This window comes from Trichomycterus rosablanca, chromosome 5 (assembly GCF_030014385.1).
Source record: "Trichomycterus rosablanca isolate fTriRos1 chromosome 5, fTriRos1.hap1, whole genome shotgun sequence".
In the NCBI taxonomy this organism is placed as follows: domain Eukaryota; kingdom Metazoa; phylum Chordata; class Actinopteri; order Siluriformes; family Trichomycteridae; genus Trichomycterus; species Trichomycterus rosablanca.
The window spans coordinates 11551392-11566045 of record NC_085992.1 but is presented as its reverse complement, the minus strand read 5'-3'; the positions used below and the strand labels follow the sequence as shown (position 1 = coordinate 11566045).

General features: G+C 41.1%; 1 protein-coding gene across 2 annotated transcripts; it reads left to right on the top strand.

Annotated features, from left to right (window-relative positions):
• Nucleotides 1–7164: 7164 nt before the first annotated feature.
• Nucleotides 7165–14282, top strand: bend3 (BEN domain containing 3). Of its 2 annotated transcripts, none has more exons than XM_062995700.1 (4): nt 7165–7368; nt 10359–10407; nt 10847–11022; nt 11229–14282. In XM_062995700.1, the coding sequence occupies exons 2-4, from the start codon at nt 10362–10364 to the stop codon at nt 13383–13385; spliced, it is 2379 nt and encodes a 792-aa protein (XP_062851770.1). In that variant the 5' UTR covers nt 7165–7368; nt 10359–10361; the 3' UTR covers nt 13386–14282. The 2 variants fall into 2 exon arrangements, with proteins under 2 accessions (XP_062851770.1, XP_062851769.1); XM_062995699.1 differs by lacking the exon at nt 7165–7368 and adding an exon at nt 9266–9445.
• Nucleotides 14283–14654: the final 372 nt, after the last annotated feature.

Sequence of the window (14654 nt, the reverse complement as noted above, 5' to 3'; positions counted from 1 at the left end):
ACACACACACACACACACACACACACACACGCACACACGTCTCAATCTCATTCTACCTCTTAAACACCGTTAGTTTACTGCTCTAATACACACTTTTACACTTAGTTCTTATTTCTCAATTCATCCTGACACTTATATACTCATTCATTTAAATACTTATTCATCACATACTCATTCATTCACATATTCATTCACATACTAATTCATTCACATACTCATTCATTCACATACTTATTCACACGCTCACATACTTACCCTCACATACACACATACTTACACACACACTTAAATACACACTTGCATACTCATTCATTCACATACTCATTCATTCACATATTCATTCACATACTCATTCATTCACATACTCATTCATTCGCATATTTATTTATTCACATACTCATTCACACGCTCACATACACACTTACATACACATACACACTTACATACACACACACTTAAATATACACTCGCATACTCATTCATTCACGTACTCATTCATTCACATACTCATTCATTCACCTATTCACACATACACACTTACATACCTACATACACACTCTCGTAAGTGCTTACTCACACAACAAAATACACACTCAGATACTTAGTCACATACGCTCACTCACACTTGCATACTTAGTCACATACACACTACACTCACACTTACATACTTACTCATACACTCACACTTACATACTTACTCATACACTCACACTTACATACTTACTCATACACTCACACTTACATACTTACTCATACACTCACACTTACATACTTACTCATACACTCACACTTACATACTTACTCATACACTCACACTTGTTACCAGCTTCTTAATAAAACTTCTGATCCCAATTAAAGCACATGCTGGCCGTATTCCACCTCAAGGCCGATTGGTAATGATGCATTTAGTGCAACTGCTTACTGCATGTTTCTAGAACAGCTCTCTAGATCAGAATTGTAACTTATGACATTGCTGAAACATTTTGGGGAAGGCCCTTTTTGCATCAGCATGGCAGTAACCCTGTGCACAAAGTGAATATTTAAAAATGCTTTGCTAAGTTTAGTGTAGAACTTGACCGACATGCACCAAGCTCTGACCTCAATGAAATCCAACACCGTTTAAGTAAACTAGAACACAGAGTGAGCATCTCCTCATCTGCAAACATGAAAGTAAACCCCTGCAGTCAGGTTCCAAAATCTAGCGGACAGCTTCCCAGAGAAGAGAGGACTATATAGCAGTTTATATTGTGTGTGTGGTCCAGACAGGCATCTGTCTACCAGTCAGTGATGCTCATCAGCATCACAGCTGTATGTAACGTGAGTGTGTCTCTGAGGTTTGAATGGTCTCGGCAACCAAGCAGCCATATGACACTGAAGTGTGTGTGTGTGTGAGAGAGTGTGTGTGTGTGTGTGTGTGTGTGTGTGTGTGTGTGTGTGTGTGTGTGTGTGTGTGTGTGTGTGTGTGTGTGTGTGTGTGAGAGAGAGAGTGTGTGTGTGTGAGTGTGTGTGTGTGAGTGTGTGTGTGAGCGAGTGTGTGTGTGTGTGAGAGTGTGTGTGAGAGTGTGTGTGAGAGTGTGTGTGAGAGTGTGTGAGAGTGTGTGTGTGTGTGTGTGTGTGTGTGTGTGTGTGTGTGTGTTGTTCACTCGTGACACACCAGCACCCCCTCCGCTCAACTTTGTGCTATTACACACAAGAAGTATGTGAACCTCCGGGCAAGGTCAAGTGTGTTCCAGTAATTAAGATTGAAGGTGTGGGTTGTGGAGTTGCCCTAACTTAATGAAAACCACACAAAGGGATATTATTTATTCATTTTTACTAACCATTTCCTCCTGGTCAGTGTTATGCTGGGCCCAGCACTACCCAAACAAGACAGGATGCCACCGTCTGTCACATGGAACACACTCATTCACACATTTGTTCACTTACTCACCTACTCATTCACACCTGGGGCACTGCTGGATCTAGGTGTCCCTATTTCAGCAGAAAATTTTATATCAGTTTTTTTTTTGTTTTTCCTATTAAAGCAAACGTTGCTGTAGCAAATCAGGTAGTGTGGTGCAGATAGCAACATGGGCTCTTGGGATCTGGGTTTGAGGTTCAAACCTCACGTTTGTCATTGCCATTTAGGAACTGAGCATTTCCTAAATCATGCAAAAAGTTAATTGACTTCACTAAATGGTGTGTGAGCAAGTGAGAATTTGTCTTCAGTGGATTTGCACCTGGATTTATGTGTATTCTTGCATTGGGTGGCACCAGAGCTGCAACAATCCTGACCAGAATCAGGCATTTGGTCAGATGCTCTTCCAACAAACACACTCTAAACCTGTTACAGTCCCAAAGCTGGGGCAACTCCATATTATTGCTGACTTGAAGTCAGGTGTCCACATACTTTTGTCCATGAAGTGTATATTATTGTAGAGAAATATTTGATGCACTTTTAGCTTGTGGCCTCGTTATGATGTTCCTGATTTACCATCTGTAGCTTTTGCCACACGCCCCGCTGCACTGATGTTCTCTTTATTCGTCTCAGGTGAGATTAAAGTGTCTGTTGATAGCAGGTTAACGAGGTGTGAGTGATGAGCAGGACCATCACATCTCAGCTTCACTCTGTAATTCATCACCTACACACTGGATTATAGCAGCTCCGTTAGGTGATTAATGAGCTCCATCAGTCCTGATGGTCTAAATGCTCCAGAATGTAGATCTTACTGATGTGTCTCATGGCACATCAAGCACAGAGGTGAAGGTATTTTTATTTCATGCAAGCAGAGCTCCAGAGGACAAAGCTTTTATTTTATTTCCATCAACCATGTTATCCTGGTCAGGGTTGCAGAGGGTCTAGCTCCGCTAGAAAACACAAAGCATAAATACACTATGGACAGGGTGTCAGTCCATCCTAAACGCCCCCAGTAACCTACTAACGTACACTTTGGAGAAATGTCCTACAGGACACTTACCTACAAGGCAGGCCACTTACTGGTATGTTTCTGGTAGGTGGAAGGAAAACCAATGTGGATACAATAAGAAAATACCAAACTTCTCACATACAATGACCAAGGAAAAGATGAAACTCAGTTTCCAGGAACCTACCAACTGTGCCCCTGTGCCGCCCATTATAAAGAGTAGATTATCTTTAATAGTCCTTTAATAGTTAATTACCTGCTTCATCATGGTCAGGGTCTTGGAGGGTTTAGGTTACCCAGAAACACTGTGTACAGGTCAGGAATAAACCCTTGACTTAATATGTCTTAAAGAGGTGAAAGGAAACCAGAGTGCCTAAAGAAAACATCCAGACACTGAAAGATCATACTAAGCAACCAACAGTTACTGTAGGCAAGGATCAAACCCAGGTCTCCAGGAACTCTGTTTCTCTACAGCACCTACTCTACTAGCTGTGCTACTTTAATTGCGGCTTTAATTTAAAAACATGTAAAATTGTATGCGTAAATAAATAAATCAGGATTTGTCCACTCAGGAGGCCAAGGCCAAAAGGAAATAACTTCTTCATTCTGGTCAGGGTAGTGGGTAAGGTAAACATTGGATGCAACTTCCAGACAGGGATATGAGGGATATGAGGTTCAAACCCAGGTCCCTTTAACCTTTGCAACACAGCACCAAAACTACTTGTTCTTTAAATGTCTAGACAATGTATTGCCTCAATCATGCTAAGCCACAACCACTGAGACCTGGCTGGGTTTGGGTTTCAGCTGTCCTACCAGCCTGGTTGGGAACTCCGGTAAGAGAGGAAGGGCTGGACGGGGTATTGCCTTAAGGTAGCTGCTACCGCGTCTCCTGCTGTCTGGTCAAGGACTCTGGTCAAGGAGTGGTGGAAGAATACTTCACAGCCTTGTGAAGCAATCTAGCCTTAGCTGTTGAAAAGAGCCCAATGATCTCACATGCATCAGTAAGAGAGTGTGTTGATCTGTGGTCCTGCCTGGTCATTATGAATGTTGTGGATGTCCAAATTATCAAAAGATAAATAAACATTTTAAAAGATAAAAATTAAAGGCAATACTGCAAATAAATAAGTTGAACCGGACTCGTGGCAACGATCTGGAAGGTATTTACTGTTTGGGTCTTCAGACTTTTTAATGGCTTGTTTATTGTTACTCTAGTGGTATCAATCCTTCTTGTTGCTGGCTGTCCTCTTCCTCCTTTAACTTCAACTCTTCCAGGCACAATGGTGTTTTTCAGTGAATTAGTTTGTCTTGTGATGCAAATGATCCAAAATTAAGATTCAGTTTGGTTACTGTGCTTCCAGTGGGAGATAAGGTTGAATTTGGTTGAGGAGCCATTAGTTTGTCTTCTTTGCTGTTCAACAGCATTAATCCTCTGCCCTGTTGTTTTATTGTGCAGGTTTCACAACCATAAAGAACCAGAGAGAAGATCGCAGTCTGTAAGAGTATCTACAGTTCCTTTACATTTACATTTTCAGCATTTAGCAGACGCTTTTATCCAAAGCAACTTACACAGTGAGTGGAACACAATGAGCAATTGTGGTGTGGTATTTCCTGCCTGCTGGATCCTTTCCTGTTAATAAGTAAAAGCTGTCCACCACTTTTACATCTCCATTAATGGTAAAGTTAGAGGTCTTTCCAGCTGTCTTGACTTCTTCATGAGTGTCGTGTCATTATCATATTGAAGGAAATTGACGTTTCTCCTCAATCCTCTTTCAGTTAATATATTATGTGATTTATTAAGCGCAAATATATTTCAGTTTATTTAATTAATTTATTATTTAGTTAATTTCCGATTGTATAAAATGTTCATCTTATATAAAACTATTCAGTGAAAAGAAATCTATTCCTCTCTTGTTTGCTTTAGTAAAAATAAATTAGTAACTGTTGTATGTTCAATATCCTCAGATTCCCCATATTAACACCCTATCTAGTGCACTACAGCTCGAATAGACAAGTGTATTAGAACAGAGTACAGCCCACTTTCCCCTCGGTCCACAGTGCAGCTGTTAGATTCCACAAATTGTAGAGTCGACTCAGATTATGATTCATGTGTTGAAAACCGATTGTTGACTCGAGGAGTCGATTCAACCCAATCCTTTCTCTATTCCGAAGTACAACGGTGAATTGCGGTATTAATAAAATACAAAATGCATTTTTATGAATAACAACTTATTTTCCACGTTTATCGAATTTTATTGTTTTTGTAAATAAATAATTCCTTCGGAAGTGTAAAGGTGTAGGACAGGGTTATTAAAGTGCGTTCGTACTGTACGATTTAAACTATTATTTCCATAAAAATTGTACACATAATACACATAATTCATTTTAATGCGTATTATATTGCTCATTTATATTTAAATGAAATCATTTATTGCAGTTCCATGTATGAAAATAATCATTTGTACTCGTTTTCTACGACAGTTTTGATAATAAACGGAAATTTGACCAAATGAACCGATTTCAGAATGTTTTGTGGTGTTTCTGCGCCATCATGTGGATCTTTGCTGACATAACTTGTGAAGTTGCTAGCTTGGATTAGCTCGTCTTTTAATGTTTAATAAACATTAAACAATGTGGCTGCACCGCAACAGCGTCTGTATAGGAGCTCAAATACTAAAGAAAATAAAATTCAACACGTTTCCATGTTGTGTTTTGAGCCCTGAGGCATATCGAGTGTTTCACGAGAGGAGAAAAACTGCACAGTGAAGGTGAGCACAAGATACGAGCTGAACGTGTTTTTACTTCTTAAAATACGATGTATAAATCACACATTCAACGCAATATGGCTGTAAGAGTGCAGTGCTAAAATACTCGTACATGGATGATAAACATGTGCATTTATTATCGCCTGAAGTTCCACTTTTCTGGCTTTTTGTAAAATAAACAAAATACACAAAATAATTAAATAACTTAAATTATTTTTTTATTTAATTTTTGAATTTACTGCGTTAAAATATCCCCATCTCTGCCATTCGCTCTCTCTCTCTCTCTCTGGCTGCGTCCGGAATCGCATACTTCCATACTCAATAGTATGCGAAATGAGTACGCGAGAGCGGTTAGTATGTCCGAATACATATTATACACAAAGAGGTACGCGAGAAGTACCCGGATGACCTACTTATTGGGCAGCCATGTTTGAGTATGCAAGCGATGCACACTTGCGGTCCGTTAATGTATCCCATAATGCAACTGGAGCTGCGTAGGCGTTCGAAGCGTAATAAGAAACAAGAAAGATAGCGGTCCTCTGTTTACAAGTGTAAGTAAGATAAATAAAATAAAACATTTTAAAGACGAATTAATAACAAAAACACGATAAATATCCAAAAGTTTGGCGAGTGGGGTTTGTAATGAGTCTGTAACCATGGTGATATTACGTCATCACGTCCCACGTCATCACTTGACGTTGGAAAGATGGCGGATGTAGTGCATAGCGGTGTTGTGTGCATACTGCATACTTCTGTACTGGAAGTATGTACTTTTTTTTACCGGCGGAGTAGTGCATACTTCCTCCAATCTAGTACATACTCTCTAAGTATGCGATTCCGGACGCAGCCTCTCTCTCTCTCTCTCTGCTGCATATGTTCGGTGCCTAAGTGCCGCTCAGTCACGTGACGGTACCACACCAAAACACAGCAGATCAGGAGCAGTAATGTGAGCATGTAAGATGTGAGAGGGGCGTCTGTATAAACATGGTTTCTACTTTCTTATGAAACGGGAGAAACGTGCTGAGTGTACCGGAGAAAAAGTAAAACTAAAGTATCGATTCTATTGATATTTGGATCAATCCGCCCATCCCTTGTAAAAATGTTAGAACAGCCGTGTGAAGGTGTCAATACCAGCCTAGCCAACTAGCTCACAGCTGAGATACTGACTAAACCCCAAATAACTCACACACCATTACTATTATTATGAAATAAATATACAGTAAAAACTTGTGCTGTGTGCAGTACACTAACTTTACAAAAGACATTACAGCTGTGAGTTCATATCCAAGGAAAACAACAACGGTACCAGTTAGCTTAGTCGCTAGTGTTAGCTGCTAAGCTAATTGCAGTAATTTCTGTTTCTAAAAGCACTCTGTATTTATACTTCTCCACCATAACGATAGTGTAATGCATACATTTTTGTAAGTTTGTTTATTAGGATTTTAACGTCATGTTTTACACTTTGGTTACATTCATGACAGGAACGGTAGTTACTCATTACACAAGATTCATCAGTTCACAAGGTTATATCAAACACAGTCTTGGACAATTTTGTATCTCCAATTCACCTCGCGGAGACGGCGAGAACATGCAAACTCCACACAGAAAGGACCCGGACCGCCCAACCTGGGGATCAAACCCAGGACCTTCTTGCTGTGAGGCGACAGTGCTACCCACTTAGCCACTGTGCCGCCCTCATTTTTGTAAGTAGCTGCTCTCAGTAATTTTGTATCTCCAATTCACCTCACCTGCATGTCTTTAGACTGTGGGAGGAAACCGGAGCACCCGGAGGAAACCCACGCAGACACGGGGAGAACATGCAAACTGCACAGAAAGGACCCGGACCGCCCGACCTGGGGATCGAACCCAGGACCTTTTGCTGTGAGGCGACAGTGCTACCCACTTAGCCACCGTGCCGCCCCACTTCTGAGGTAAAACGTTACCATCAAGCCGCTAACTAACTCATACCACGTAGTTGTGGTTGCTGGGTTAATAAATATGTCAATTTTTAATAGTGACCGAATATATGTGTCATTGTTCATTTAAAATAAAAAAATAGATATTATTCTGTTTACATTTATAAGCACAAAGTCAAAAGAAAAGAGCACTTATTCATCAAAACAGAAACGCACAATGAGAGCCTCACTACGCATGCTCCGATTCACGAACTGACTCACGCTTTTAGCGTAGTTCGTGAATTTGCGTAGGGTGCACAAAGTGCTATATGTACGTATAATTTAAACTATCATTTCCATAAAAATGCCCCTATTTCTGTATGTGCAAAATATTCTGAAACGTACACTCTTCTGTCAGAAATAAAAGAAAAATGAAAACAATATGAACTGGATCCAAGAGAAAGTTTTATAAATAAATGAAATAAAAGTTTGTCTCTGGTTTGAATTCAATTCAATTCATTTATAAAGCACATTTAAAAGCCGAAGCTAACCAAAGTGCTGTACAGAAGAATACAACAATAAAAAATAGAAAATACATTGTTAGATTAATAAATATAGAATATACAAAAAAAAATAAAAAATAATAATACAGCGGGAGTAAATGAAACACCTGGTTAACCATCTAACTATGCCAGAGAGAAAAAGTAGGTTTTAAGACAAGCATCATTTGAAGTCTGGGATTTAATACCATAAGGTAATGAATTCCACAGTCTGGGAGCAGCGACTGAGAAAGCATGGTCACCTTTGTGTTTTAAGCGAGACTTAGGTACATTTAGTAAAGATTTGTTTGAAGATTGGAATGTCCTTTGTGCCTTATAGGGACATAACATGTCACTGATGTACAATGGGGCCATATCGTGGAGTGTCTTAAATACAAAGAGTAAAATTTTTAATTGGACCCTATATTTCATGGGGAGCCAATGTAGGGAGGCCATGACAGGTGTAATGTGTTCATGTTTTTTCGTACCAGTAAGCAATCTAGCGGCGGCGTGTTGGACAAGCTGCAACCGGGTCAAAGAAGACTGACAAACACCCATGTAAAGCTACTAAAATAATAGAAACTAAATGTTTTTATTATTATTATTATTATTTTTTTACATTTTTGTGCTCTGGAGGCAAAAAGTAACATCATTTGTCATTTATGCCATTTGTTAAAATGTATCTCTATATTCTGATCAGACTCACTCACCCTATACGAGTAATTTAGAGCAGCTAGTGGAAACCCATGTATGTGCACATAAAGAAAACATTTTTTGGAAATCAGGACCAATTTCTGTGCTGCACCCACACCTCCAGCTAGATATACCCAATAGTTCTTGGAAAGTTAAAGGTACTCTTGTTTCCTCACACTTTTTGTGAAATACAAGGTCTGGAGTTGATGCTTTTTCCACAGGCGTGAGAAAATAAGTTGGTAGATGAATCAGAGTCATCTTGCAATGGATTAGAACCTTGTTCGGTGTGTAATTAAGCCGGGTGGTACCGGACCCACCGCAATCGTGAGCCTGATTAAAGAGGTTAGTAAAAGTGAACATTTCTTGCAGAAAATGAACCGAATCTTTATCCGCCTCTCAATTCCGTGCGCGTGGAATCAGAGAGCCGAGTCTTTTAGAAATCGACTCCTGACTCTGGTCCACAGTGCGCGGAAATGACACAGCACCCACAAACGCGTCACGTCACGCGAAACTGCGGTCCACAGCGGAGAGAAACACGGAGAGAAAAATCAGTGGTGGATAAAAACACACAGAAGGTTGAAATACAGTTTAATGGCAGTGTGACGCGCTCTGTAATCCACCGTGGGTATCGGGCACCGGGTACAGCCACCACGGTGAGTTCACAACCCCACAAAACTCCTTGATTGTTCGTGTTTTTTCCACTCGTGTCAGGTTGGTTTCGATTTTTTTTAGCCCAGTTACAGAAGAGAAATGTTAAAATCGAACAATAAAAGATTTATATAGTGAATATAGCACAGCTAAACAGTTTTATTAACCCGCTGTGATGAAATAAAACAGTAGTAAATGACTTGTTTAACTCTGGCAACCTACGTGCTTGTGTAAAAGGATTTTTCTCTGGGTTGCCAGATTACTGAAATTCACTCACATTGGTGTTATTTAATAACAAGTGGTGGATTCATAAACAGGTCTTCAGGACCTGATTGTCAGTAACCGGTTAATTCTGATCACGGTCGCTGGGAATCCGAAGCTACCCAGAAACACTGATCTGAAAAAAAAAGAAAAAATGTGCTAATCAGTAAAATTTATTTAGTTTTAAAACACATTAGTTCAATGTAAATGCCCACTAATTTCTTACTGTTTAAAAGCGACTGTTTAAACGTGACTAATCAGAAATGTTTTTGATATAGACACGCTCAGGTGATGCAACTGTATATTTATTAGTTACGTTAGTCTACTAGCATTGGGATCCAGGGTTCGAATCCCCAGCAGTGCTATCAGCCGGTCAGGCATTTACATGCAGACATGATTGGTTATGTCTGAGGGGGAGGATGACCGAGGCCCTGAGATGGATTGGTGTCCTGTCCTGGTGTGTTACAGCATTGCACCCAGTAATTATGGGGGAATTGGACCCACTGTGACCCCGGTCAACATAAAGCAGTTGTAAAAAAATGCAATTAAAATGAAAGAAACTGAAAAAAATGTGTGTTGTAATAGCTGCAGAGCATCACCACATTATAACATTGAGCAAATCTGACAATCTGTGATATTTGTGTTCCAATGGTGTAGGAAATGAGCTCCTCCGAGCATGGTGGTAACCCAAATGTGCCTGATAGAGGTAAGAAAGAGGCTGGAGATTAACTTGATTAATCTTCTGATCATTCTGTTCTTAAATTAGTCACCTCTAATGCAAGCACACGCACAATCCAACATATAATGAGGCCGTACAATTCACATACGGTTGGACGCACCAGGCTCTTGGTGTTTGTCCACTGCTTGTACCAGCAAAGACAGTTGGTGAGGGTCTTGGAGTGCATAGCCAGCCCTCCAGCACTGCCAAGACTTGAACCCAGGTCTGGGCAGTGGTGGTCTAGCACATCACAACGCTATATTTGAATGTGTATTTGACTCTAGCGCTAGTGTCTTTGCTGTGCTATGAAGGATCAACCACCCAACACTATCTCAGCTATTGGTTCTTTTCCAATATGATGGGGTAGCAGCAGAAAATTTGGGCCAGATATATCTACAAAGTGCACTCATATTGTTCTCTCTGTCAGAAATTAAGGTTGAGATGGACAATGACGATGTGACAGACCATGAGATGCCACAGAGTTTGGAGGGAAGGAGTTCGAACTGTTTAATTCAGCAGTTGACCAAAAGATCTGAATTACATGCTGGTTTAGATGGACTTAATCCAGAGCAAAACCAGTCAGCCAGCAGAAAGAGGCCAAAGGTGAGAGTTCAAGATAAATTCATGACTTTTTTCTATGGAACTTCATGTTATCTGTTTTATTAAACATTACGATTTTCATAGATTGTTTGGCTGTGATTGCTGACCTCTAAAATCATCTTGCTTCAGTTGATAAGTTAATGTATAAATATTAAAATGAATCCATGACTCTGAACCATTCACCAGAACCTCTCCATTTCCCGCTATAGGTAGGTGACAATTTCCAAGAAGGCACCTCAGAAGATGCACCCAGATCTCACAGTGGTATGCCATTTCCAGTAGACATAGCCATATTATCAATCAGGAAGCCACTATATGGCATCTCACACCGTATCACTGAGAAAAAGACTACATCCACGGACCAACTTGAATCTGGGGTCCGTGTTGGCCATAATGGCACCCTTTTCCCAAAGCTGGGCAACCAAAATCACAATCACAGCTCTACTTCTGGATCAAGTACATCCCCTGTACCTGCAGATTCCCATCTGTATCCACTTTTCGAGAAGATGTTTTTCATCCTGAACAGTTTAAACTCGAGCATGAGTCAGCTGCACAGCAAGGTGGACCTTCTGTCGCTGGAAGTGACTCGCATCAAGAAGCAGATGAAGCCTTCGGAGGGTGCTCTGGAGTTCCAGCCTCCGCCAGAATACCAGCTGACCAGGGAGGAACTGGGGCAGCTGATGGAGCAAACCTCGACAGCTGGAGAACTCGGCTGCAGGCTGTTGGTCCAGCTATTCCCTGAGCTTTTCACAGCCAAAGAATGTGCCCAAGGTTGCCGAGCTTGCGGCATCTCCAGTAAACCCTCTCTGGATTCTTTGCATCTACAGCTCATACGGAACTACGTGGAGTCCTGCTACCCTATGGTCAAGAATGGGAACTTTTGGCAGAACGAGTGCTTGCTGCAGATCAATGAGTTTTTTAACCGTTTCTGGGCTCAGAAGGATTTGGAAAGTGTGCCAGGTTGTGGACAGACTGGAATCGATGTTGATCAAAATCACGGATGCCATTTTATTAACGAGGACGGCCAAGACGAAAGAATTTCGATAGACTCTGGAGAAAGTGAGAGCCAATTTAGCAACATCAAATCCGATCTGGCGTCGGACTCCCAAGAAAATCCGGACGACGTCTCATCGCCTGAGGAGTTTGTTGTGTTCCTTTTGAACAGACTCTTTCCTGAAGTGTTTGAGGAAAGACGGCTTCCTGACGGTCACTCCACCGCTGGACAACTAATCATCGATTCCAACAGACTGGAGATCATGCGCAAATACATGGAAGCAAACTTCCCAGAGCTGCCCGAAGATACTTGGCTGCAGTTGTGCATCCAGCGATTGGAAGAAGCCATTGAAGGTGCCAAGGGTGGAAACCAAGAAAACAACTCAGATGATACCTACGATCCTGACGACATCTCGATTGTCAATATCAACGAGCTCTGTGATGCTTCTAACCTAAGGGCCAAAGGGTCAGGGCAGGAGCATATCGAATTTGACAAAATGGACATCTCTTGTCAAGATTTTGAGGTTCCTCAGGAGTACCTTCTTACAAGAGAGCAACTGAAGACCATCTATGATAGCAGCCTGTCCATCGGAAACTTCGCATCACGCCTTTTGGTGCTCATGTTCCCTGAACTGTTTACGCAAGAAAATGCACGCAGGCACTACAACTGCAGTGGCTCGATGGGCAAAAAGCAGCTGGATCCCATCCGGATCAATCTTATCCGCCATTATGTCCAGTTGGTCTACCCTCGGGCGAAAAACGACCGGGTTTGGACCCTTGAATTTGTAGGGAAGCTGGACGAAAGGTGCAGACGCAGAGACACCGAGCAACGCCGGTCGTATCAGCAGAATCGCAAAATCTACCCCTCTGATCAAGATCTTGATGTCAGAGACCTCCAGATCAACTCCAGTCGCCCAAAAGAGGAAACTGAAGCACCCTTGATGCTGCCAGAAAAAAGTAGCAAAGATTTTTGCAAAGTCCCTCTCGAGGATCTCAAGGTTTCCGTGCCAGACTTTCCAGTGCCTTCGTCCTACCTGCTCTCGGACCGGGAGGTTCAGGATATCGTTCAGCAGAGTCTCTCGGTAGGAAATTTTGCCGCTCGTCTTCTCGTCCGTCTCTTTCCCGAACTCTTTACGCCGGAGAATTTGAGGCTTCAGTACAACCATTCAGGCGCCTGCAACAAGAAACAGCTCGACCCTGTACGACTCAGACTCATCAAGCATTATGTGGAGGCTGTGTATCCTGTGGAGAAACTGGAGGAGGTGTGGCATTACGAATGTGTTCCGAGCATCGATGAGCGCTGCAGACGCCCCAATCGGAAGAAATGTGATATCCTGAAAAAGGCCAAGAGGTCAAACAGCACTGTGTCCTGATCCTCTGGCTTTATTGTTTTTTTTTTAATATATAAATTTTATCAACCTTGTATTTTTTGCACAAGTCTCAAAGCTGATGTTTTATAAATGCATATGAAAATAGTATAGGTTCTTGTATAAGAATGTTTAACACAGACAGTGAAGCTCATTAATACAGACGCTAGCAGATTTCTTTTTTATTTATTTGACAAAGCTGTTGTAAAAGATACTCTAACAGTAGCCTTAAACTAGCGAATAAAGAACTATAAACGTGCATTCTTTTAAATACAGAGATATATTTGTATTTTTAATAAGAATAGTTTGCCACTGGACTTTTTAATGTACCTTCTGCAGCGTATGCTAAAATTTAAAGATGGATCGTTTACTATTTTAAAAGAAACTAAATTCTTAGTTTCTTAGATTTGTTACTGCTTGGTTCAAAGATTTCCTTTCAATCATGCACCACTCTCGACTATGTTTTTTCTTTTGGATATACTCAATCCCTTGTGTACTCAAGGGAACATCTGCAGGCTCTGCACACACACACACACACACTGGGCAAAGAGGATTGCAGGCCATTACACGCTTTATTTGACACACAGTAAGATAATGTGTGCTAGTTTGCGTCTCTCTACGGTCTGCACAGGTGATAGTCGATTAGGCTGGGAGGACAAAGGCCTGGCTCACAGTTGTTTTAGACCTCTTGTTGTTTACAGGGGCTCAGTTGGAAGCATATAATTGATTTTATACTCTGACTGGCTGAGACCTTGGCTAAAACACCTCAACTCATTGATTACAAGGGTTGTTTTCATGTACTACTGGCAGTGAAGTGCAGGTCAATATGTGAGTTGTCTCAAAATATGCACTTGGCCTATAAGAGTTTGTAAGTTTGGCTAAATGCTTGCAAACCTGTACAGTTCCGGTCGTATTTTTAGAAATAAAATCCCTAATGTGTTGATTTTCAATTCGATTGTCTGTAGCCCAATCTATATTGGACTGGTATATCAGAGCTACTGGTTGGGGATTACCTACCAGCCGGTTCTCTAAGTATGGTGAGATGATAGAAGGTTTGGAGTCTTTTAACATCGTCTTGATCTGGGTGGTAGAACTAAAGGGGGATATTTATTTTACTTATTTATTATTTTAACGTCATGTTTTACACACACTGGTTACATTCATGACAGAAACGGTAGTTACTCATTACACAAGATTCATCAGTACAAGTTTAATGTCAAACACAGTCATGGACAATTTTGTGTCTCCAATTCACCTCACCTGCATGTCTTTGGA